Source organism: Solanum verrucosum, unplaced genomic scaffold (genome assembly GCF_900185275.1).
Source record: "Solanum verrucosum unplaced genomic scaffold, falcon-dt-bn FXZP01000222.1, whole genome shotgun sequence".
NCBI lineage: Eukaryota > Viridiplantae > Streptophyta > Magnoliopsida > Solanales > Solanaceae > Solanum > Solanum verrucosum.
The window spans coordinates 414,529-442,103 of NW_026020027.1; the positions used below are offsets into that span (position 1 = coordinate 414,529).

Genomic DNA, 27,575 nt, shown 5'->3' on the forward strand with positions numbered 1-27,575 from the left:
TTATGATCAGATGACATAAGTTTGTATGGTTTTCAATATGGTGTCAGGATCCATAGTAGCATCAACCTTAAGTATCCCTTCTGCTTCATCAATCTGAAGCAAATCCAGTTGGGTCTGCAAGGGCTTTGCAGGCATGAAATGCTTTCCCTCAGCTGCTCTCTTGACCAGCCGAGCAGCAAGCACTTCATCCCCAACTTCCAACAACACGAATTTAACAATTCTTGCATAAGAACCTGGTTCATAATTTGGGTCTGCAGATCTAAGGATTTCCCTGTAGTCAGATGCCATTTTCGGAAAACTTATGACACAATTGCAAGTGCTTGATGTTGAAAGCATTAGATGATTATCCCCTTCAGATATGACAAGGTTCTGCGCATCTCTCAGATCCTAAAACACAGGAAATATCAGCAGTACATCAAGAATTAAGATTCAGTTAAGCTCTAGCCTTCTCAAAATTGCCACGAAAATGATGTACTAATATCAGTAAGTCAAAATCACAGTTGTCAAGAATGTTTTGAATCTGATATTTCTAGGAAATAAAAGTAGCATTCTTTCAAGCCACCAAGTTTAGATTGTAGTAACAAACTCGGAAAAAGACAAAAATCCTTCTCCACACTAAGGATTTCATGCATTGCACTCCCACTAATATATGCAACAATGTCACAAACACCTTCTTGATGGAGGTTGAAACAAGAAAATATATGCAATAAATGCTTCTTTATTAATAACCGTGGAGTCCGGACCAGCTTGTCCGCACCTCAGACATATCGAATAACTCTATGAATCCTGAGACCTCATCGTTCTAAACCCACTTAATTGATCACCAAAACCTGTCGATTTTCAGTACCCAAACTTTAATTTTCCACTTGGTCCAGTTCAAAGCTACTAGCAACAACAACATACCCAGTGTAATCCCACAAAGTGGGACTAGAGACGGTAGAGTGTACGCAGACCTTACCCTACCTAAGAAGCAACACATAATAACAAAAACAGCACATAGTAACAAATAATACGATTATCGAGCTACAAGGAATCAACATATAGTAAAAGAAATCTAAGGACAAGAAACTAACTTTGCCAAAATTTCAACTGTTTCAACTTCAATGATCAATGAAATCATGAAAGTTCTATTTTTTATGGTCTTAATTTTTCCGATAAAAAAAATTTCAGAAAACTTGTTAACATGATAAACAGATAATGATGCATATTAACTTGATAAAATCATTAAATTAATCATAAAAATTGAATTTAATGGTTTCTTTATTAAGATAAACTAGCAAAAAGAGCTGAAACAAAATCTATAACTCGTGTAAAGGAACTTACAAACTTAATTTCGCCGGAAAAATGAACAGACATTAGTTCGCCGGAAAAGGAGAAAAGCAAGATAACGTATTTCGCCAGCGAATACAGAAGAAATATGAAATTAATTTGTATTTTTGGGTCCCCTTTCTATCTAACTTGGGCCTACTACTTGAATCCAATTGGAGTCCACCAATTTTAAGACGGTGCTTACAATTCGAGCAATCTCTTTTGTCAAGTTTCACAAAAGGCTTAATATTTTTGTTGTTATAATTAAGGCAAGTGTCTTAATTTGATTGAACACAGAGTTTAAGAAAAGCATAATATATAAATATGTTCTTTAACCAAAAAATAAATATAGAGATTAACCAACCTTTTTTTCTCTTTGAATTGAACAGACTTTGCAATGGTACTAACCATTTAACTAATCATCACTAATCTAATACTAACAACTTGTAGAGCAGTTAACCCACTCAACTAATACACCACACTAGCTACCAATCAGGGGCGGACCCACGTTGGTTCCAGGGGGTTCACCCGAACCCCTTCGGCAAAAAATTACACTGTATATATACGGTAATTTTCTGTATTTATGTTGATATATATATTTTGAACCCCTTCAATGACAAGGAGAAAGAGATAGCCCAGTGGCAAGTAGGGGTGTGCAAAAACCGAACCGACCGATAAACCGAACCGAAAAAAGTGTTATTGGTTTATTGTTATTGGGTTATTGGGATAACGGTTATTTAATGGTTTTACAAAAAAAAATTATTGGGTTATCGGTTCGTTATTGGTTTTTAATATTGGGTTATTGGGTTAACCGATAACCCATTAAGAATATAATAATTTATTATTTTAATTTTTAGTTATACATATATATAATATATTAAAAAAATATTAATATAATTAGTAGTATATTAAACTAAATATATAAAACCCTACGCAATAATTAACACTACTTAACAATTAACTCTCCTCTCTACTTTTAGTTATTTAACCTTTAGGTTTTACTTTTTAGTATTACTTATTTACTTTAGTTAGTTTATAATTGACTAATATTAGGTTTTGCACGATTGTAAATATCTGCAATTTGATTAACATTAGGAATTCAAATTGTGTGTGTGTGTTTTTTTTTAAATAACGTAAGAACTTCATTTAGTTACCATAAGCATGGCCTCATTTGCTACTGTTTTGACTTTTGTCTATGATTTGGTTTTATTTGATTCTCTTTATTGCATAAAGGGGACCTCGTTTTATATATATTATGGTGATCGAAAATTAACTAAGTCTTTGTTGTGATGACCAAAATACAACAAGTTGGTCCTTGTTGTCCCGTTTGGAATGATTATTTCGATGTATGCGTATCGCGTCAAATTATTGGATAAGTCATATATTTGTTTTGAAAGCATTTTCTTATTGGTTAAACCGAAAATCGAACCGTTAAAGACCTAAAACCAATAAACCGAAAACCGGTAACAAATATCTTATTGGTTTGGTTATCGGTTTAGCATATTTAAAAACCGAAAACCGATAAACTGAACCGATAATACTTATAACCGAATCGAACCGACCGATACACACCCCTAGTGGCAAGTTCCTTGAAAATCAAGTCTCATGTTGAGGGTTCGAATCCCTGCATTAGCGTTTTATTTTTTTCTTTTTCACTTTCAGTTTTTTTTTTTTTTTAAGGTTTCAGTTCCGTTTTCACGTTTTTTATAGTTTTTTTTTTTTATAAAACATGCTAAAAGTGTGGTTTTAAACCCAAAAAAATTCAAGAGTCCGCCTCTAAAACTAAATACTACTACTTTCTTGAAATTTTATTTTGTTGGCTTATATATACACATTTATACTTTTATTTTTCGAACCCCATGAATGAAAATCCTGGGTCCGCCACTGCTACCAATAACAAAATAATATTTTATCTGAAACATGCGATAAAATTTGTGTGTCTAATAAAAACTTGTTGTTAAGGTAAAATGTGAAGTTCAAGTTAAATCAGAAGTCTCGGGTTTGAGCCCTAGAAGGGAATTGTTGGGAGCGCCACCCCGATAAATGGGGCCTGCAAATCGCGAATCTGATTTTTTCAGGCTCCAATATTGGTACCGATCACCAGGTTAGAAAAAAAAAAGAAGTTCCACGTGAAATTTGAAGGGGAAAAATAAAGTTAAACACATGTAAATGATTGTCTGACCATATCTTTTGTCATAACTTAACATGTATATTTTTTAAAAAAAACACGTCAGACGGATGGGAAATATTATTATTATTATTGCAACTTTCTGCAATTAAGTAATGATCTGGCCATGTTGTTTTATATTCTTTGTTGATTTGTACATTTCTTTTCTTTTTTGATAATCGAAAAAGTTTCGAGGGTCAATGACGTACGGTTAGAAACTTGGTGGATAATATAGGTTCATCCCTCTATCTTTCTCCGCTCAAAAGCATTTCAGAAAGAAGAAAAAAACAGAAATTTTCTGTAAATGATAGCATACTTCTAGTGCCTAAGGCATTAGTCTACTGGTAAGAGCACAACGCGTGGATGTATGAGCACATTGCATCACGAAGTCGAATTTGCTAAATAAATTAATTTTATATTAATTAACTTATAGTTCACATTTCAGAATCCAGTTGTACCTGAGAATAAACAAAAAGACAAGAAGATATTTGAGACTTATGGGAACAGATTTTTAGGTTACTTTTGATCCAGATCCAGATCACAATAATCAAAAAGAAAATTTATATGTAGTGAAACATATTTTTGTAGAATCAGAGACAAAGTTCAAAAAGGACGGACATGATATATTTACGAGTAAATAATGGATTCAGTTGAACCTATATATACATTTTGTTCACCATTGTAACAAATCATTGACTCAGATAGGTCTTTAGTAATATGGAAAGAATTATACCTGAGGTACCAAACAGCTGGAAGAAGGCCACTGATTGTAGTATCGTGGAGTTAAACAAGAAGTGTCTTCAGTTCATTGAAGAGGTCACAACCAATGTTGATGAGGTCCAAAGGAGAGTCCTTGCGGAAATCCTCTCTAGAAATGCCAACGTTGAGTACTTGCAGCGCCATGATCTCAATGGTCACACTGATAGAGAGATATTCAAAAAAGTCATGCCTGTAATCACCTACGAAGATATACAGTCTGATATCAACCGAATAGCCAATGGTGATAAATCTCCAATCCTCTGCTCCCAACCCATCTCTGGATTCTTGACAAGGTTTGTCTTTACAAAATGTGCATCTCCGTCTTAATAGTGTACTACTACGTATAGAGATAAAGGTCAAAAACACATGAAGTATCACATTTTTGCAAGTTTTCTACGTGTTTCCTACCTAACTATCATCAACAATTTATCAAAACATACCTTGACTAAATATCTGATGGTGCGTGGTGCACTCTTTCTTGGTTAAAAATGGTGCCAAATGGCACTCCACGCGGATAATCAAAGGAATTAATTGGAAAAACAAAAAACAAAAGATAATGGTCAAATCACACTAAAGTGATGTTCGAGAACTTACCATTATCAAAAGAAAACTATCAGATGTTTCGAGTTTCCAACCTAAACTATTGTCAACTATTTATCATAACACGCTTCGATTTTAATGAATTAGTTGCCATATGGATGAAATCTTGTGGGCAAATTAACTTGTCACACACTTTTTGCGATTGTATTCAAACACTTGATCTAGTCAGCTTCGAGATGTGTTTTGATAAATAAATTGTGATAGTTCAGGTAGGGAAACACAAATACTTGATAGTTCAGGTATGAAACTCTCAAAAAAGAGATACGTCAGATGTGGTTGTGACTATTACTCAACTATTATGAAGTACACAATTCACATCATGTGTATCTCCTTTAAGATTTTCTCGTTCTTGAATGTGAATCATTTGTCTTTAGTTTCTGCTAAAGGGCATTGTGTACGTGCAGTTCTGGGACGTCCGGAGGGGAGAGAAAACTAATGCCAACAATTCAAGAAGAACTTGGGAAGAGATTTCAGCAACGCAGCCTTGCGATGTCTGTGATAAGCCAATTTGTTCCAGATTTGGAGAAGGGCAAAGGAATGTATTTCTTGTCCATAAAGTCTGAAGCCAAGACCCCAGGAGGATTACCAGCTCGTCCAGTTTTAACAAGTATTTACAAGAGTCCTTATTTCCACGACAGGCATCGTAACCCTTATACAAACTACACTAGTCCCGCTGAAACCATTCTCTGCCCAGACTCTTACCAAAGCATGTACTCCCAAATGCTATGTGGCCTCTGCCAGCACAAAGAAGTACTCAGGGTTGGCTCATACTTTGCATCCAGCTTTGTCCGTGCCATCCGATTCCTAGAAAAACACTGGTCTCTACTTTGTAACGATATTCGGATGGGAACCATTAACACTCAAATTACAGATCAGTCAGTGAGAGAGTCAGTGATGAACATCCTCAAACCTGACCCAGAGTTAGCTGATTTCATCGAAGCTGAATGCAGTAAGGATTCATGGCAAGGGATCATAGCTAGGTTGTGGACCAATACCAAGTATGTGGATGTTGTTGTAACCGGAAGCATGTCACAGTATATACCTACCCTTGACTACTACACCAATGGCCTCCCTCTTGTCTCTCCCATGTATGGTTCCTCGGAATGCCCCTTTGCAATCAACCTGAACCCGTTTTGTAAGCCCAGCAAAATCTCTTACACCTTTATTCCCACCATGTGTTACTTTGAGTTTGCACCAATTCACAGAGATAATGGAGTAATCAGTTCTACCTCCATGTCCAAGTCGCGTAATGAGAAAGAACAAAATCAATTAGTCGATTTGGTTGACGTCCAAATTGGACAGGAGTACGAGCTTGTTGTTACCACATATTCAGGTAATTTCAAATGCCAAACAAAATGCTCTTCTCCTTTCTTTTTTACAATTTGTCTATCCAACATGTCTGCTAATGATTAGTTTGCTTGGACTTGTACCATTTCAGGACTTTATAGATACAGGGTGGGTGATGTGCTTCGAGTTGCTGGATACAAGAACAATGCACCTCAATTCTACTTTGTATGTCGGGAAAATGTAATCTTGAGCATTGATTCCGACAAGACTGATGAAGCTGAGCTACAAAATGCAGTGAAATATGCAGTGCACAATCTGATACCATTTGATGCAAATGTAGCCGAGTACACCAGCTATGCCGATACCGCCACCATTCCAGGCCACTATGTCCTATTCTGGGAGATCAATGTGCATGGCTCTACCCAAATTCCTCTTTCTGTCTTTGAAGATTGTTGCCTCACCATTGAAGAATCTCTAAATAGCGTCTACCGCCAGGGGCGAACCTCTGACAAATCCATTGGGCCTCTGGAAATCAGGATAGTGGAAATTGGGACTTTTGACAAGCTCATGGATTACTGTGTTAGCTTAGGTGCTTCCCTTGACCAATACAAGACACCCCGATGTGTGAAATTTGCACCCCTTGTTGAGCTATTGAATTCGAGAGTCATATCCAGACACTTCAGTCCCACGTGTCCAAACTGGGTTCCTGGTAACAAGCAATGGAACAACATGAATTGAATGGCTAGTTTGGTGTTACAGACCACAAGAATTATAATAAAGACTTAGCTTCTCTTTATTGATCTTATTTTGTGCCATCGTCTCTTTGCTTTTGCTATAGTCACAACACTCTTGAATGAGAAACATCTTACTTTGTTTCATCTAATTTTTCTTAGCTATGTTGTTCAGATGTATGTCTTGCTATCAAAAATGCAATGAAAAATATATATTACAATAAAAATTCTGTTTATCACAAAGTTTTCTTTAAAATAATTCATCATCAATTTAATCCATCTCTTGTAGACTTGTGATCAGATGACAAAAGTTTGTATGGTTTTCAATATGGTGTCAGGATCCATAGTAGCATCAACCTTAAGTATCCCTTATGCTTCATCAATCTGAAGCAAATCCAGTTGGGTCTGCAAGAGCTTTGCAGGCATGAAATGCTTTCCCTCAGCTGCTCTTTTGACCAGCCGAGCGGCAAGCACTTCATCCCCAACATCCAACAACACGAATTTAACAATACTTGCATAAGAACCTGGTTCATAATTTGGGTCTGCAGATCTAAGGATTTCCCTGTACCGCTTTTGCAGAGCTGAGCAAGCAAGAACCAGTGTTTCATTGTCAACTAATCCTCTTCTCAGTGTATTCCGCAATGCTTCAAGCCATGGAACACGATCTTCCTAGGAAAGAGGTATCCCATTCTTCATCTTCTCTGTTTTGATCAAGCAAATCATTAATAAATGCACCCCTTGGGAATATGCTCTCATTGATCTGCCATGATTTTAATTAAAAAGTCATGATCATAGTCCTTACCTTTGTTAGACTCTTTGAATTGAACAGACTTTGCAATGGTATATACAAGGAAGAGAACTCAACAGCTGAGATGTCAATAGCTGTACTAACCATTGTACTAATCATCACTAATCTAATACTAACAACTTGTAGATTAGTACATTTCTTTTCTTTTTGATAATCGAAAAAATTTCGAGGGTCAATGACGTACGGTTAGAAACTTGGTGGATAATATAGGCTCATCCCTCTATCTTTCTCCGCTCAAAAAGCATTTCAGAAAGAAGAAAAAAACAGAAACTTTCTGTAATTGGTAACATACTTCTAGTGCCTAAGGCATTAGTCTATTGGTAAGAGCACAACACGTGGATGTATGAGCACATCGCATCACGAAGTCGAATCTGCTAAATAAATTAATGTTATATTAATTAACTAATAGTTCACATTTCAGAATCCAGTTGTACCTGAGAATAAACAAAAAGAAAACAAGATAATTGTGACTTGTGAGCACAGATTTAGGTTACTTTTGATCCAGATCCAGGTCACAATTATCGAAAAGAAAATTTATAACATATTTTGTACTATCAGAGACAATGCTCAAAAAGGACGGATGTGATATATTTACGAGTGAATACTGGATTCAGTTGAACCTATATATACATTTTGTTCACCTTTTGTAACAAATCATTGACTCAGATAGGTCTTTAGTAATATGGGAACCATTAACACTCAAATTCCTCAAACCTGACCCAGAGTTAGCTGATTTCACCGAGGCTGAATGCAATAAAGATTCATGGCAAGGGATCATAGCTAGGTTGTGGGAGGGGAGGGTGTACTCATACCTTAACCGAAATGTTGTGAGATAAAGAGAATGTTTCTGATAGACCCTAGGTTTTTCAAAACATGGTTTGAAAGAAATGCAAAAATAAAAAGTTATGATGAAAAACATTGAATAACGAAAGTATTAACAATAATAATATTAGAGAATTTTGAAGAAAACAATAAAGTCCAAAGTTACGACCAACCTTTTCTTTAGTACAACGAACATGACTTTTTCCATTATAAATTTTAAAAACATATGAAACACATGGTGATGATGTCAGGACAGTAACATATGTATAAAGAATGAAACCACACTAAAAAGATGGGAAATATTATAATTGGAACTGTTGGCAATTGTATGATGATCAGGCCATGCTGTTATTTTTTATTCTACTAGTTCTCGAACACGTGCGTTGCACGTGTATTTCAAGCTAAGTAATTTAAAAAAAAAAATATTAGATTAAATGTGCAATGAGTTATATGAATTTTGAAAGGAAAGATTACCTTTTGTTTGATTTAAACTTCTGAGTCATTTCATCTTTGAATTTAACATAAATAATTAGTAAAATTGTATATATCTATCTATATTACCTTAAAAGTATGAACTTCTAACTTGAATGTTAAATTACTATATATAATATCCCTAACTTAGGTTGTGCCTTTTTCGATGAGCTGTGACTTTTCCAATAAGTCATGACTTTTTTCAAAGGATTGTGATTTTTCGATGAGTTGTGACTTTTCCAAAGAGTTGTGACTTTTTCAATAAGTTGTGACTTTTCCAAAGGGTTGTGACTTCTGTAAAAGGTCATGACTTTTTAGATAAGATACAAAAAACACTTGTTCATACTACCATTTGTTTACTATAAATAGAGGGACTTCCTCTCATTTTTCTTTCATCCTCTCCTCACACTTGGTAATCTTCCTCTTCAATCATCATTATTCACATATTTTCTACATTTGAATTTGAATTGTCACATTGAAGTTTCTTCATGTGTTTCTATAGATAAATTTTTTTCTTTTCCATTTTGCATGACTTTGAATTTAAAGTTTCACGATTTGATAAAATTTTCCAGCTAATTAGCATGTGATTTCTCAATTTTAGGTTTGGATATACTTTGTTGATGAACTTTTCTTTAAATTTAAGTATTTTATTTGCATGTGTCTTCAAAAAGAATTGGGAAGCATTGTATTTCTCTCTTCAACATTTGTCTTCAAAAAGAGTTAGGAAGCATTGTATTTCTCTCTTCAATTTCTCTTCTTTTTTTTTAAAATTTAAAAGTTCACTAATCATGATGTGCAAAAAATTACAATTTGAGCTTGACATCCCAAACGTCGTACATGATCATTGTAACATCCGACAATTTGAAATAGCTTTGAAGAGGCTTAGAATTGGAAATTTTCATTTTTGGAAAGAATTTTAAAGTTTTGGAAATTTTGGCTAAGTATGGAAAATGTGAATTTTTGGCCAACTTTGAACAGCCATAAATTCTAGCTCAGGATGAGTTAGGTGGAATTCCAGTTATGGTTGCAAAGTTCGTGGAATTATCTTTCTAACGCCACCGAGTTTGCTCAATTCCGAGTCCGTATGAGCGAGTTATGACCTTTGAAAGTTGGGCAGTTGACAAGGAAATCCGTCCGGGAATCATTAAGGGCATTTTGGTCTTTTCCCTAGCCTTTTATTTTGGTTATATAAATGTGTTAGGCTGATCATTTTGATCAGTTTTACCATTTTAAAAGAAGTGAGAGTGAGGGTTTTGAGAGAAGAAGAAGAGAAGAAGAAGAGAAGAAGAGAAGAAGAGGAGATCAAGCAAGGAGATCATCGTGGATTTTCGTCGGGGGTGATCCCTACCAAGGTATGTGAGCTTTTAGTGTTGGGTGATCCTTTCCCCCACATGCCAAACTCGTTTTATTTTTGAGAAAAGATGGATTGTGTTTGTTGAAGTTGTGAGTTGTTGTGGTTGAAGTTGTTAGAGTTGTTAAAGTTGTTAGGTGTTGAAATTATTGTTGGTATTGTTGTTGGTTGTGATGTTGAGATTCTTGATGATTTGGGACTTGTTTCCGGTTGGGGTTTTGAGTTGAAATCTATTGAATGTTGAGGGATTTCATGTTTCTAAGTGATTGGGGTTGGAACCCTTGAAGTTGGAGAATTTAGAGTTGGAAAAATGAAGGAGAAAAGTCGGGCTTCTTACATGAAACAAGTCCGTGTCGCGAACTTGTTCCCTCTGTGAACAAAATCTGCTCCGCGTCGCGGACAGGACGCGGACTCCACTGTTTTCAGAATTTATTCTCAAAAATTTTCTTAAGTTTGGTTGTTCCAAATCATTCCTAAATCATTCCTAAACATCATGAGGTCCTTCCAAACACCAATCAAGTCCTTGAATCCATAATTCAATTCAAGTGAAGTTAGTTTCCGATTCAAGTGAAGTCAAGCTTAGAAATTAAGTAAGTCCAAGCAAGTCTTTAAAGCTTTTCAAGAGTCTTCATTGAACGTTTTAACTTCATTCTAAGGCTCAAGTTCCAAGTTAAGAGTATAGAGTTTCAAGCTAAGTAAAGAGTTTCAAGTTTCAAGTTTAGTAAAGAGTAAAGAGCATATAGTTTCAAGTCAAGCAAAGAGTATAGAGTTTCAAGCTAAGTAAAGAGTTTCAAGTTTCAAGTTTAGTAAAGAGTAAAGAGCATATAGTTTCAAGTCGAGTAAAGAGTATCGAGTTTCGAGTTAAGTCAAGAGTCAAGAGTTGAGTTCATTTCTCAAAAAGTAATTAGGGAACTAAGTATTTCCCAAGGAAGTTTATAAGTGTTTTCACATTTAAGTTGAGAGGAAACTGAGATTTCCAAAAGAGTTTTGAGAAGTTTGAGTACTATCTCTTTTAAAAAGAAAAGATGAGTTTTTCAAAAGAGTTTCTAAAATATGATTAGATATGACAAATCGAGTATGTCATCAATGTTTAAACAGTATGGTCTCTAGATATACCATCAATGTTTAAGCAGTATGAATATCCCGAGTCATCAATGATCATATAAAAAAAATATGGTTTTGATTTGTCCTTTTTAGAAAGAGTTTTCAAGTGCCTTCGGGCTAAGTTTTGAGTAATTATCTCAACTAAAGAAAGATGTGTTTAAAACACTTATGAGCTAAAGTATTTTTGGGAGTAGTCTTGAGCACCGAGTTGGGGACACGAGTTCATATTAACTCAACTCTCCATAAGAACCATGTAGCCAAACATGGGATTTCTCAGATCATACTTTTTAGATGATCACGAAAGTTAAGCTAGTGGATCCATTAAGCAAAAGTTAAAGTAAGGTCCTATATCGATGGCAAGGTATAGGATGGTCCTTGGGCAACGTGAGGTAAAACGTTGTATCACCACTTAGTTTCATAGTGGTGGTTATCGGTTAGAGAAACTCCCATAGCAGTAAAAAGAGCTTGGTTCCTCGATAAGTTCTGCTTAGTATGGATGGGGGTATGGGACTTCATTCATGCATTGCACAAGTAGACTTTGAGAGGAAGCATGGTATTTTCATGATATTATAAATATGATTTTTACGTCATGTTTTAATAGTTTCAAAGGCTTTATATATTGCATGTGTCTCATTGCTTTATATTAAGTTCAGTTATTCTTGAGTTGTACAGAGCCAAGGTAAGTTCTCTTTTGTATCCCTTTTCAAGCTTAAGTTGTTTTTAGCGGTCCAGCTCGCATACTCGTACATTCCATGTACTGATGCCAGTTGGCCTGCATCGTTTTATGATGCAGACGCAGGTACCCAGGATCAGCATTCTGCACGCCGTTGATCCAGTTGAGCACTCTAGAGTCAGTGGTGAGCCTCCTTGCCTCCAGAGGGCTCAGTTATTTTGTTCTCTTAGTTTTGTTTATCAGGGTGTTGCGGGGTCTGTCCCAACATCCATCTAAGTATTTTAGAGGCTTCATAGACAGTCAGTCAGTTAGTTTTGAGTCTCTTATCTATGTATATATGTAAGTATTCTATTTTGAGACTCGAGTTGCCTCTTTGGCCAGATATGTATCATTTAAGTTGTTTATGTCTCTGCATAGCATTGAGTTATTCTGTTGAGGTTTCCGCTGAGTTAAGAAAGCCAGGCCAAGGGTTCGCTTGGGCCCAGAAATGGTCTCCGGGTGCCGGTCCCGCCCAGGGTGTAGGCTCGGGGCGTGACAATCATAGACATGAAACTAACACTCTGATCCCACGCAAAATAAGTGATAATTGGTATTTTCCCTTATGTATTTGCATTTTCAGAAATTTTTGTTACAGGGATATCTTGCATTTAATTAAGATTTTAGAAGAACAACATGTGAAAATAATTTTCAGTTTGATATAAGTGAAGATTATGGTACTTCTTACTTTAGTCCAATTTGATTTAATTTAATTTTTCTTTCTTAGTCCATATTTGTTCTCCTAAACTATATTGCCCCTTTTTTCTCCTTCCATTTTTCAGGTTTGCTTCTTTATTCTATTAAAATTTGTACTTTTGAATACTTACAGGTGATCATTTTTATTCTTTAAAATAATTTCTTGTCGAACTTTTTATATGTGCAGATACATGTTAGGTTGAATGCCGCTTGTGAAATTTAGGACATTTAATGAACAAATTTTTATTTTTTTGTTTGTTTTTTTTAGTAATAAAACTTGAAAAAAAATTCACAAATTATCTGATTTTTCGTGATGTTCTGGCCAACTTACTTTCTACATGTTCCTGATATTGGTTGAGTCTAAACAGTAACTTGTCTTTTTTGATTAATAAATAAAATGAACATTTTCTAATGGCATCTTTATGTTATGATTTTGAATGGGTTGTGATAAAAATATATAAATATTACCAAAATTTAACATAACTGTTGATATTCGTCCCTTTCTTAATTTACCAAAGTATCTTAATTTCTATTTTTCTGTAGCGCTTTATTTCAATTAGTAGGGAGTCACAAGATAATTAGTAGAAAAAGCATCCTAGATTATATCGAAGATGAACAGAGAGGGTCTCAAGGACTAATCTCTTTTTACCAAGAGATTGGTTAGCCAAATCCCAAATTCCAGCTAATTAAATTTTATAACAATGGGTGGCTATTAGGATGACATTAGATATATGATAGATGTTGATTGATTATAGTGGAAACAATATGTGCTTGATTGTTCATATCGTTATCGTATTGAATCGCACAATAAGAATTTGTGATCCTTTCCTGAGAGTTTCTTGATAGAGATTCATCGTGTTTACTCAAAAGATGTTGATTTGGAAGGAGATAGGCCAATATCGGATGTTGCACTTGAGGAAAGTGAGGTAACTGGAGCGTAAATATATTTGGATTTACAAAACCTTTCAATGAAAAGTTAACTTACAAATCAGAACAAGGGAAGTGGTTAAAATGAAGAAGATAAAGAAATTGTCTACCGAAATCAGAACTTCAAAATTCACCTCGCTTTCTGAATTAACTTTGTTTATATATTATATTATTCAACTTGATAAGAACCATACTTCACTTGGGGAATTACATTGAGTATAATATTATTGTTGTTGTGATTTGATAAGAATCTTTGCTAAACTAAAAATATTTTGACAAGAAAAATGCACAACAAATATTGTCTATAAGGTAATATTCGTAAGATACGACTAATTACATGATTGAACCTCATCAACTTGAAATAAATATATACATTATTACATTTAACTAATAAAATATTTCATTGACCATCTTCATAGGTTCTCGTGAATAAAAGATATATATAGTTATCCGCATTGAACATTCACAAAAGAATCTGCACTATTATTTTGTACAAAACTTATTATTCAAATCTTCGCTTAAATAAGCAATACTATTTACTATAACATATATTTTTTGAATTTGTAATCACGTGCAATGCACGTGTCGAAAACCTAGTATATATATATAATATCAAATGTAACATGACAAACTATTAAAATCAATGTGGTTCATGCATTACAACACCGCATTAGACAAATAACTTCAAATTTTGGATTAAACCTCTAAAGTATATAATCTCATATATAACACCTTTGTTCTATAGTAATCCATGCAATTACATATTAAAGTGTAACACAAATTAAAGATTAACAACATAAAGACACAACAATTTTAACTAATTAATCAACATCACCTGGGAGGTAAACTACCACGAAATGGTTCTTTGATGCAAGTATATGTAGTCGAGTTAGTTAAAATGAATGTAAAGGGATCTGAAAATCTGTTAGAAAGCTGTTAGAACTGTTAGGTAGTTAACATTGTTCAGCTGTCAAGAAATTAGTTAGTTAGTTACTTTTGTTGTATTCTTCTTTAAGTCATTTTACCCATTGATTAGTTGTATAAATACATGGAAATGTACTGATTCACTCATTCATGAATAATATCATTCTACTTTTTCTTCCTTCTTCTACATCTTCTCAGCTAATCTTCTCGGTTGTACCCTGAATTGGTTTTCATCTTCTTCGAGCCACAGCTCCTAGATTAACTACTATCATCACGATTGAGTGTGAGTGCATCAATTGAGTGTGAGTGCATCAATTGGTATCAAAGCTTTCATTCATCGGCATGGCTTTGACTCACAATAAGAACCCAGAAGGATCGACAGAGGACGCAGATAACATTTTTTTGCAGATTCAAGAGCAATTGCAGAAATTGATGGCAACTATGAATGATCGAAATGAGAGGACAGATAAGGAATTGTTGGAAATCAAGCAAGCCATTGGTGGTATGAAGCAGAGAGACAAGGAAGTGGATAATTGCAGAGGTGAATCTTCTGCTGGAGGTGACAATTCTGGAGAATTGAGGCAGTTGAACACAAGTAGAGACATTCAGACTGGAGTAACTGGTAATTTTCTCACTCGATGCTCTAGGTTAGATTTCCCTAGATTTTCTGGGCAAGATCTGAAAACATGGTTGTATAAGGTGGACCAATTCTTTTCTATGGATGAAATTCCTTATAGTCAGAGGGTCAAAGTCACATCAATTCAATTAGATGGGGAAGCAATTGTTAGGCATAGGTCTTATATGAAAGCTAGGAACACTGTTGTAGATCCTACTTGGACAGAGTATATTTTAGCTTTGAATGAAAGGTTTGGGGATGGATATGAAGATTCAATGGAATCCATTAAGCACCTGGAACAAACTAGCAATGTAAGAGCTTACCAAGCTGAGTTTGATAGGCTGCTGACTGGGTGAATTTGTCTAATGAGAATGCCATCAGTTGTTTCTTAGGGGGGGTCAAACCTGAATTGAACAAACCAGTAAGGATGCAGGCACCAAAGACTCTGATGCAAGCTTACAAGTTGGCTAGATTGCAAGAGGAAGTTTTTGAGGCACAAGCTCAGTCCTGGGGAATTAGATCTTCTGGAAAAAATCAGAATCCCATTTTACCAACTCCAAACTTCCATAGAAATCAAAATGTACAGAGGCACATACCAGCTAATACTAGTTACAGGAAACCTTCTGATAATTCTTATAACAAACCTAGTGGATTACAGGGCAATGTTAATGGAAGGAAGCTCTTAACTGCAACAGAGATGGATGAGAAAAGGGCCAAGGGACTGTGCTTCCTTTGTGATGAAAAGTATGTAAGGGGGCATGTGTGTAAGGCCAAGAAGCAGTTGTTCTTAGTAGAATTGTGTGAAGAAGGAGATGTAACTATGGAAGAGGATCTAGAACCAGATCAGTTCCAGGGTCAAGAAGCAATTATCAATCCTGAAGAATGTATGACAATTTCATTGCAAGCCTTCACTGGTGTCACTGGGTACCAGACCATTCGAGTCACTGGGTATCATGAGAAAAGACCATTGCAGATTCTTATTGATACAGGTAGTACCCACAATTTTATTGATGAAGAAATGGCAAAGCAGCTAGGATGCAAGGCCAGCACAATCATAGAACAGTCTATTAGTGTAGCTGATAGGAGGAAGGTACAAACTACTTCCATTTGTAGGAATCTGCAGTGGTTGTTACAGGGGACTACATTTTCTTCTGATTTCCTATTACTGCCATTAGGAAATATTGATATAGTATTGGAGGTCCAATGGTTGAATACATTGGGGAGAATTCTCTTTGATTTTAGCAAAAGGACCATTGAGTTCATGCACCAAGGGAAGAAGCACGTGTTGAGAGGGGCAACCACTCAAGTCAAGACTACTAAGGCTAAAGTGTTGAATAAAAAACATGTAGAACAAGTACAATTTTATATGTTGTCAGTGAACACACTTGTTACCTTCCAATGTAACCACATCCAAGCTATCACAGCCACAGGTGGTGACATTCCAGTTGTTTTGGTTTCTTTAATGGAACAATACAAGTGTATATTTGATATTCCTACTGCATTACCACCTCACAGAGGACCCTATGATCACATAATACCACTCATAGGCAATGCAGCACCTATTAGTAAGAGACCTTACAGGTTTCCTGGAGTAAAGAAGGATATTATTGAGAAGTTGGTACAAGAGATGCTAGATCAAGGGGTTGTACAACATAGTACTAGTCCATATGCATTCCCAGTTGTGTTAGTTGGAAAAAATGATGGTAGCTAGAGACTTTGTATTGATTACAGGGATTTGAATCATTTAACAGTAAAGGATAAATTCCCAATCCCTATTATTGAGGATCTATTGGATGAGTTGAGGGGTGTTGTGGTGTTCTCTAAGATTGATCTTAGAGCTGGCTATCACCAATTGAGAATGGCAGAATCTGACGTGCATAAAACAGCTTTCAAAACTCATGAGGGTCACTATGAGTTCTTGGTAATGCCCTTTGGGCTAACCAATGCTCCTTCATCATTCCAAAGTCTTATGAATTCAGTTTTCAAACCATTACTCAGAAAATCAGTGTTAGTTTTCTTTGATGACATTTTGGTTTATAGCAAAACTATGCCTGCTCATGTGGATCACTTAAGAACGGTGTTTGAGCTGATGAAGCACCATCAGTTGTATGCTAAAGCATCCAAGTGTGCTTTTGGGGTAACAGAAGTGGAGTACTTAGGACATTTTATCATAGCTAAGGGAGTAGCAACTGATCCTAAGAAGGTATCTGCAGTACAAGCCTGGGGACTGCCTACTACCATCAAGCAACTCAGAGGTTTCATTGGTTTAGCAGGGTACTATAGGAGGTTCATCAAAGGATTTGGAGCTATATGCAGACCTCTACATGACTTACTTAAAAAGGACAGTTTTGCTTGGGCTGAAGAAGCTACTGCAGCTTTCCTTACTCTCAAAGAAGCCTTGGTGACTGCTCTTGTCTTGGCTCTGCCAAACTATGTTGAACCTTTTGTTATTGAGACAGATGCAAGTGGTACAGGTATTGGTGTTGTCCTAATGTAGCAGGGGCACCATATTGCTTATATTAGTAAAACACTGGCCCCTAGACATCAGTCCATGTGTGTTTACGATAGAGAATTGTTGGCATTGGTTTTTGTTGTGACTAAGTGGTCACATTATTTGTTAAGTAGACCCTTCATAGTCAGGACCGACCAGAAGGCATTGAAGCATCTGCTGGAACAAACTATACACACTGATTTTCAAGTGGCTGGTATCTCAAAGCTTATGGCTTTTGACTTCACTATTGAATACAAAAAAGGACTGGACAACAAGGTTGCTGATGCTCTCTCTAGAAATCAAGGTGCAGAGTTATTGGCCTTGTCCTTGCTTACACCCCATGATACACTTTTCTGTCAGATTCAACAATCTTGGATTTCTGATACTGATGCTGCTTTACAAACCTTGATCACTAAACTGGTAGTGCAACCTTATAAATCCTTTACTTGGATTAACTCTCAGCTTAGGTGGAAGGGAAGATTGGTGGTAGGGTATGACCATCAGCTGAGAGAACATGTTATTCAGTTGTGGCATTCTACACCTCAGGGTGGCCACTCTGGAATGGATGTTACCATTAGGAGATTGCAGTCTCTATTCTACTGGAAGGCCATGGTTACAGATGTTAGGAGTTTCATTAACAGATGTGATGTGTGCCACAGACACAAGTATGATGCCTCAGCTTATCCTGGCTTAATTCAACCTCTACCTATCCCTGAAGGTGTTTGGACTGACATTAGCTTGGATTTCATTAAGGGTTTACCTAAATCTAAAGGCAAGGATGTCATTTTAGTGGTGGTTGATAAGTTGAGTAAGTATGGCCATTTCATTTGCTTGCAGCATCCTTACACTACTCAGACTGTAGCTCAAAGCTTCTTGGACAATGTGTTTAGGTTGCATGGTATGCCCTCTACTATAGTGAGTGATAGAGACCATGTTTTCTTGGGTTCATTTTGGCAAGAATTGTTCACCTTGCAAGGAGTTCAGTTGCATAAATCTACAGCCTACCATCCTCAAACAGATGGTCAGACTGAGGTCTTGAACAGGACCTTGGAGACTTATCTGAGGTGTTTCTGCTCAGATAAACCCTTGGAGTGGGTTGCTCACTTGCCTCTTGCTGAGTGGTGTACAACACAACCTATCATTCAGCTATCAAATGCTCCCCTTATGAAGTTCTTTATGGTCAAAAGCCACCTATTCATCTTCTCTATTTGGCTGGTGAATCCTCTAAAGAGTTGGTTGACAGGTCCTTGGAGGCTAGGGAAGCTATTATTGCCTTGATGAAGTTCCAATTGTCCAGGGCTCAACAAAGAATGAGAGATCTGGCCAATAAACATAGGTCTGACAAACAGTTTAGTGTGGTGATTGGGTCTATTTAAAGCTACAGTCGTACAGGCAGTTCTCTGTGGCCACTAGACCCTTTAACAAGTTAGCTGCTAAGTACTTTGGTCCCTATCTGATTGATGCTAAGATTGGGGAAGTTGCTTATAAGCTTTTGCTTCCAGCAGATGTATTGATCCATCCTACTTTTCATGTCTCACAGTTGAAAAATGCCATGAATTGCCTGCTGTCATTAACCATCCTCCAGTGTTACATATATCTAGTCCCTACTGCCTCTTGCCTGAGGCTATATTAGAAAGGAGGATGATCAAGAGGGGTAATAAGGCTGTTTGTCAAGTGTTGGTTAAATGGCTGGGCATTGATACAACTCAGGCCACCTGGGAAATTCTCACAAAGTTGCAGCATAGATTTCCTTCATTTCAACCTTGAGGACAAGGTTATTCTTCAATTGGGGGGTATTGATGCAAGTATATGTAGTCGAGTTAGTTAAAATGAATGTAAAGGAATCTGAAAATCTGTTAGAAAGCTGTTAGAACTGTTAGGCAGTTAACACTGTTCAGCTGTCAAGAAATTAGTTAGTTAGTTACTTTTGTTGTATTCTTCTTTAAGTCATTTTACCCATTAATTAGTTGTATAAATACATGGAAATGTACTGATTCACTCATTCATGAATAATATCATTCTACTATTTCTTCCTTCTTCTACATCTTCTCAGTTAATCTTCTCGGTTGTACCCTGAATTAGTTTTCATCTTCTTCGAGCCACAACTCCTAGATTAACTACTATCATCACGATTGAGTGTGAGTGCATCATTCTTTGACAAGAACTGCTTCACTTATTGCTAGCTCAAATCTGCAATCGGCTAGAAGAATCTCTAGCTTTCAATTATATGATATAATTTGAATAACAATACACTTACCTAAATTAATGTGCAAATCAATAGGAACTGCATCCTATACTTTTTCCAAAAATGTTATGTGTATTATATAAAACTTAATAGAGTACATGAAAAGTTTTCTAATGGATGAAAATTAAAAGTATTACTAAAAAATTTAGAATTAATGGGATAACTGCATATAATCTATATATATATATATATATATATATAAAGCTGGATATAAGATTGCTGACGTGTCACCTCTCAAAAGTTAGAATTCTTATTTATCTTTTCTCTTATTTTTTTGAGTTTTTCATAGTTTTAATTTATGTAATATGTTTTTAAAAAGAGGGAACCCATCGGTGGCCCCCTAAACTTGGCACCAACTTTCACTTGGACACTTTAACTAGGCTTTGTTCATTTTAAACACCTCATGTCAAGCCTCATTGTGTCATTTTGACACTTTTTATATTTTCAAAATCGCATTTTAAGTGCGTACATCCAGACGCCTCTTATGTGGAAAAATAAACGAATTGGTATGTGACACGTGGAAATTTTATTTTATTTTTAAAAATCTCAATTTTACTTTCTTTTTTTCTTTCTTCCAGTTCCCAAACCCCATGCCCCCACCTCTTTTCTTCTTCTTCTTGAGCCTCCTTCCCCTTCATCTGTTCTTCTCCATCAAAAAGGCAAGAACATAGGTTAGTTTACAAAGTAAAATACGTTTTGGAGAATAAGGGAAATCATACCAAATCGAAAAGTTTTTATATGACATTTAAAAGAAGATGATTTCTTGTGCTACGACGATTGGGATTTACAATGAAAGATATGTAAAATAAATTTCTTTTTTTTCATTGGAGGTTGTTCTTTATTTCTTTTTTATTCCTTGAAATCAATTTAATTTTCAATGGAGAAGGTAAGAATGTAACTCAGTTTTTCCATTTGAAAGAAGTTGATTTCTTTTTTTGTTCCCTTGAAATCGATTTTGTTTTTGAATATGAATCAAGATGCAAATTCGATTTTCAAAGAAGATGGAAGAATCAAAGAGTGTAACCTAGTAAAATATGGTAGAATTTTTTTAAAAAGTTGTGTGGTGATGGAGGATGGTAGAAGGTGGGGAAGGTGGAAGGGAGAAAGCAAGGAAGAAGAAGGAGAAGAAAATATTTACAAAAAAATTCAGAATATTTACAAAAAAAGTCTCTGACGCGCTCAAAATTCGTGTAGCACATGTACTGTGCTTAGTCAGCAAAAAGTGTCAAAATGACACAATGAGACCCTACATGAGGTGTCTAAAATGAACATCGCCCACTTGAGGTGCCTAAGTGAAACTTCGTGCCAAGTTTAGGGGGTCACCGATGGGTTAGGTCTTTAAAAAATAAAAGTTACCTCATTTATTAATAAAAAGATGAAACTGTCATTTTAAGTGAATTAAAACTAGTACGGTTAGTAATTATTAGCATTGCTCATTCGTATTCCCATCTCTAATGTTACTTTTTCTTCTCATGTCTTTTGATATTTCATATAAATTTGAACATAATTGGGTATATTGTTATACATTTCCCATAATTGTTCATTTTTATTTTTTAAATACACTCTCTATAATTATCATCTATATTTATATATATTTTAAACCTAAACTTAGAAGACATGATGTGGTATGCTTCAAAAGCCAACAAATTTGTAATGCTGCTTTATCTCTGTTTTGGTTATTTTTATTTCATTTTGTTTATTTATTTATTTATCCATTAAATTTCTGAGTATTAAAAACTTGACTCATTGAACTTAATTATCGCTTTATTATGCAACCTTTTGCATTCTCACTTTCAATTTTAAGCTACACATTGAATGGGGCAATAACTAGAAAAGGATAAGCAAAACAAAATTGGCTATATAAGGCTTATGTGCAAAATGTGTGTGTATGAATGGTATGAGGCATACATGTTTAAAGAGAGATCAATTCTTTTGTTTTTCTTTTAATTTTTGGTCTTGCACAGTTCCAAAGAAAAAATTGTGTTTTAGTTTTAAGAAGCTTTAATTTGTTTCATTGTCTCCCCAAAATGTACAGATCAATTTTATGAACGGGGAAGAGATTGATTGGTAAATAACTGCTAACTGATCTTGCAAAGGGTCATTTTGATTTGATTCAATGCATGTTAAAGTAGAATACCAGGACATTAAATTGGTATAAAAAATTGAAAAATAAGTTAAGGAAGTTGAAACGAAACCAAAATATTGAATAGAGGACAGTTTTAGGAAGATGAAAAAGCTAGCAATTCCAAGACATTGATTATAGGCAGCTGTAATTGTGTGATAATTAAAATATTACTCCTATTTAATTAGAGTAGATATTTTATTTATTACATTAGGGTGCAGTAATTGTGTAACAATTTAAATATTGCTACTAATTAGATTAGATATTTTTATTTAGTATAAGGGTAAAAGAGTAATTCAACTTTGAAAATTGAGCCTCCCACTTTTATTTAATATAAAATATAAAATATAAAATATATCATATATAATATAATAATAATAATAATAATAATGATGATAATAATAATAATATATATATATATGATGTTGATTTGTTTATTTCTTTTCAAAGGTCAATATTGTATGGCTTTATTCTAGTGGTAAGAGCACAACTCATGGATGTATGAGCTCCTCTGTGCTCATAAGTCCACAATTATCAAAAAGAAAATTTATGTGTGGCCTTAAAGTTGTATGTTTTTGAAGGTCACTGAAACATACTCCATTTGTGAACTCAGCCAGGTCTTTATTGATATGGAAAGTACCATACCTGAGGCATCAAAGCGCCCGATGAAGGCCACTGAGAGAAGTACAGTGGCGGAAAACAAGAAGGCTCTTCAGTTCATTGAAGAGGTAACGATCAACGTTGATGAGGTCCAAAAGAGAGTTCTTGCTGAAATCCTCTCTCGAAATGCCAACGTTGAGTACTTGCAGCGCCATGATCTCAATGGTCACACTGATAGAGAGACATTCAAGAAAGTCATGCCTGTCATCACCTACGAAGATATTCAGCCTGATATTAACCGTATAGCCAATGGTGATAAATCTCCAATCTTCTGCTCCCAACCCATCTCTGAATTCTTGACAAGGTTTGTCTTCTCGAAATGTGCATCTCCATCTCAATAGTGTCCTATTATAAAGTACACAATTCACATTCTCTGTATCTCATAAAGCTCGTTCTGGCGTGTGTATTCTTTGTCTTTAATTTAAGCTGAAGTGCATTCTTTATGTGCAGTTCTGGGACGTCCGGAGGGGAGAGAAAATTGATACCAACAATTCCAGAAGAGATTGAGAAGAGATTTCAGCTTCGCGGCCTTGTGATGTCTGTGATAAGCCAATTTGTTCCAGATTTGGAAAAGGGCAAAGGAATGTATTTCTGGTCCATAAAGTCCGAAGCCAAGACCCCAGGAGGATTAACAGCTCGCCCTGTTTTAACAAGTATGTGCAAGAGTCCTTATTTCAACAACAACTGGTTTAGCCCTTATGCAAACTACACTAGTCCAGCTGAAACCATTCGCTGCCCAGACTCTTACCAAAACATGTACTCCCAAATGCTTTGTGGTCTCTACCAATGCAAAGAAGTCCTCAGCGTTGGCTCACCCTTTGCATCCAGCTTCATCCGTGCCATCCGGTTCCTAGAAAAGCACTGGTCTCTACTTTGTAACGATATTCGAATGGGAACCCTTAACACCCAAATTACAGATCAGTCAGTGAGAGAGTCGGTGATGAAAATCCTCAAACCTGACCCAGAGTTAGCTGATTTCATCGAGGCTGAATGCAGTAGAGATTCATGGCAAGGGATCATCGCTAGGTTGTGGCCTAACACAAAGTATGTGGCTGTTGTTGTAACCGGAAGCATGTCACAGTATATACCTACCCTTGATTATTACAGCAATGGCCTCCCTCTTGTCTCTACCATGTATGGTTCCTCAGAATGCTACTTTGGAATCAACTTGAACCCCTTTTGTAAGCCCAGTGAAGTCTCTTACACCCTTATTCCCACCATGTGCTATTTTGAGTTCGCACCAATTCACCGAGACAATGGAGTCATTAATTCTATCTCCAAGTCCAAGCTGCTTAATGAGAAAGAACAAAATCAATTAGTTGATTTGGTTGATGTCCAGATTGGCCAGGAGTACGAGCTTGTTGTTACCACATATTCAGGTACTTTCAAATGCCAAACAAAATGCTAGACTCATTACTTTTTTACAATTTGTCTGTCCAACATGTCTGCTAATGATTATTTTGCTTGGACTTGTGCCATTTCAGGACTCTATAGATACAGGGTCGGTAATGTGCTTCGAGTTGCTGGATACAAGAACAATGCACCTCAATTCTACTTCATATGTCGGGAAAATGTAATCTTGAGCATTGATTCGGACAAGACTGATGAAGCTGAGCTACCAAATGCTGTGAAAAATGCAGTGCACAATCTGATACCATTTGATACAAATGTAGCCGAGTAAACCAGCTATGCCGATACCGCCACCATTCCAGGCCACTATGTCCTGTTCTAGGAGCTCAATGTGAATGGCTCTACCCAAATTCTTCCTTCTGTCTTTGAAGATTGTTGCCTCACCATTGAAGAATCTCTAAATAGCGTCTACCGCCAGGGGCGTGCCTCTGACAAATCCATTGGGCCTCTGGAAATCAGGATAGTGGAAATTGGGACTTTTGACAAGCTCATGGATTACTGTGTTAGCTTAGGTGCTTCCCTTGACCAATACAAGACACCCCGATGTGTGAAATTTGCACCCCTTGTTGAGCTATTGAATTCGAGAGTCATGTCCAGACACTTCAGTCCCACGTGTCCAAACTGGCTTCCTGGTAACAAGCAATGGAACAACATGAATTGAATGGCTAGTTTGGTGTTTCAGACCACAAGAATTATAATAAAGACTTAGCTTCTCTTTATTGATCTTATTTTGTGTCATCGTCTCTTTGCTTTTGCTATAGTCACAACACTCTTGAATGAGAAACATCGTTACTTTTGTTTCATCTAATTTTTCTTAGCTTTGTTGTTCAGATGTATGTCTTGCTATCAAAAATGCAATGAAAAATATATATTACAATAAAAATTCTGTTTATCACAAAGTTTTCTTTAAAATAATTCATCATCAATTTAATCCATCTCTTGTGGACTTATGATCAGATGACATAAGTTTGTATGGTTTTCAATATGGGGTCAGGATCCATAGTAGCATCAACCTTAAGTATCCCTTCTGCTTCATCAATCTGAAGTAAATCCAGTTGGGTCTGCAAGAGATTTGCAGGCATGAAATGCTTTCCCTCAGCTGCTCTCTTGACCAGCCGAGCGGCAAGCACTTCAGCCCCAACATCCAACAACACGAATTTAACAATACTTGCATAAGAACCTGGTTCATAATTTGGGTCTGCAGATCTAAGGATTTCCCTGTACCGCTTTTTCAGAGCTGAGCAAGCAAGAACCAGTGTTTCTTTGTCAACTAATCCTCTTCTCAGTGTATTCCGCAATGCTTCAAGCCATGGAACACGATCTTCCTCGGAAAGAGGTATCCCATTCTTCATCTTCTCTGTTTTGATCAAGCAAATCGTCAATAAATGCACCCCTTGGGAATATGCTCTCATTGATCAGCCATGATTTTAATTAAAAAGTCATGATCATAGTCCTTACCTTTGTTAGACTCTGAGTGATAATCATCCGCATCAAGAAAGCGGCCATGAACAGCTCTTCCAAGCATCTCACCAATTGTTCTGAGCCAGTATGCATAAGAATTACTTAAAAGTTAGGAACTTGAAAATTGAACCACAGAGACGTATCAAATAGGAATAGCATGTTCATATAAGCTTCAAGTTTGTTTTTTTTTAGAAAAGGTCTCCTAGGAAGAGTAAACCATTGACTATCATGTATTGCATTACAGTGATTCAAGTCATTTTTCCTTGCCAAGTAACAAGATATTTTTGCTTCTATAATCTTAAGTTCTTTGTTAAGATCTAGTTTGACTATCAAGCAGTTAGAAACTGATCAATGACCTATACAATTTTTTTGGTTAAACCAAATTAGTAAGTAACTTGAAACCTTACGATTTTCCAGCTCCGCTGACACCCATAAGTACAATAGCTTTTCCTGTGAGGTAAGACATTACATGCAAGAGGAAAAAGTTTCATCATATCATTCATAACAAATGAAAGAAGAAAGAAGAACAAGATGGAAGGTGAATACAAACCTTTGTAGTCAGATGCCATTTTCGGAAAACCTATGACACAATTGCAAGTGCTTGATGTTGAAAGCATTAGATGATTAACCCCTTCAGATATTACAAGGTTTTGTGCATCTCTCTGATCCTAAAACACAGGAAATATCAGCAGTACATCAAGAATTAAGATCCAGTTAAGCTCTAGCTTTCTCAAAATTGCCACGAAAACAGCAAGTCGAAATCAAAGCTCTCAAGAACATTTTGGATCTGATCTTTTTAGGAAACTAAAGGAGAATAAAAGCAGCATGCTTTCAAGCCAACAGGTTGTGATAGTAGAAACAAACTCGGTAAAAAAGACAAAAACTCTTCTCCACACTAAGAATTCCATGCATTGTACTCCCACTATATATGCAATAAATGTTTATCTTAGTCACAAACACCTTCTTGATGGAGGTTGAAACAAGAAAAATATGCAATAAATGTTTTTTAATTAATAACTGTGGAGTCCGGACCAGCTTGTCCACACCTCAGACATATCGAATAACTCTATGAATCCTAAGACCTCATAGTTCTAAACCCACTTTATTGATCACCAAAACCGGTCGATTTTCAGTACCCAAACTTTGATTTTCTACCTGGTGCAGTTCAAAGCTACTAGCAACAACAACATACCCCGTGTAATCCCACAAAGTGTGGCTAGAGACGGTAGAGTGTAAGCAGACCTTACCCTACCTAATAGGCAACACATAATAACAAAACCAGCACACAGTAACAAAATAATACGATTATCGAGCTACAAGGAATCAACATATAGTAAAAGAAATCTAAGGACAAGAAACTATGGTTCAAAGATTCTAGCTTTGCAAAAATTTCAACTGTTTCAACTTCAATGATCAATGAAATCATCAAAGTTCCATCTTTTATGGTCTTAATTTTACCGATTAAAAAAATTGTCAGAAAATTTGTTAACATGGTTTGATAAACCGATAATGATGCATTTTAACTTGATAAAATTATAAAATTAATCATAAAAATTGGATTTAAACAAAATCCATAACTCGTGTAAACTAACTTACAAACTGAATTTCGCCGGACAAATGACCGGAGATTAGTTCGCCGGAAAAGGAGAAAAGCAAGATCACGTCTTCGCCGGCGAATACAGAAGAAATATGAAATAAATTGGTATTTTTGGGTCCCCTTTCTATCTAACTTGGGCCTACTACTTAAATCCAATTGGAACCCACCAACCTCAAATGGTTTTTACTGTTCGAGCAATCTCTTTTGTTAAATTTCACGAAAAAGCTTAATATTTTCGATGTTATAAATAAAGTGTCTTAATTTAATTGAATACAAAATTTAAAAAAACATAATATATAAATATCTTCT

General features: G+C 35.8%; 2 protein-coding genes and 1 pseudogene across 6 annotated transcripts; 2 read left to right on the forward strand and 1 right to left on the reverse strand.

Annotated features, from left to right (window-relative positions):
- On the reverse strand, positions 1-27,337 carry LOC125821327 (gluconokinase). 5 transcript variants are annotated; one of them, XM_049500742.1, is made up of 6 exons: positions 27,266-27,337; positions 26,220-26,337; positions 26,077-26,119; positions 25,667-25,746; positions 25,222-25,565; positions 1-66 (listed from the first exon to the last, which is right to left on the reverse strand). In XM_049500742.1, exons 2-6 carry the CDS (start codon positions 26,284-26,286, stop codon positions 7-9), a joined length of 594 nt encoding a protein of 197 aa, XP_049356699.1. In that variant the 5' UTR covers positions 26,287-26,337; positions 27,266-27,337; the 3' UTR covers positions 1-6. The 5 variants fall into 5 exon arrangements, with proteins under 5 accessions (XP_049356699.1, XP_049356698.1, XP_049356701.1 ...); XM_049500741.1 differs by lacking the exon at positions 1-66 and adding an exon at positions 7,097-7,209; XM_049500744.1 differs by lacking the exon at positions 1-66 and adding an exon at positions 24,547-24,837.
- Positions 4,193-6,859, forward strand: LOC125821323 (indole-3-acetic acid-amido synthetase GH3.6-like). Its single transcript, XM_049500735.1, has 3 exons — positions 4,193-4,527; positions 5,239-6,167; positions 6,273-6,859. Exons 1-3 carry the CDS (start codon positions 4,193-4,195, stop codon positions 6,857-6,859), a joined length of 1,851 nt encoding a protein of 616 aa, XP_049356692.1.
- Positions 22,768-24,869, forward strand: LOC125821322 (indole-3-acetic acid-amido synthetase GH3.6-like; annotated as a pseudogene).
- Positions 27,338-27,575: the final 238 nt, after the last annotated feature.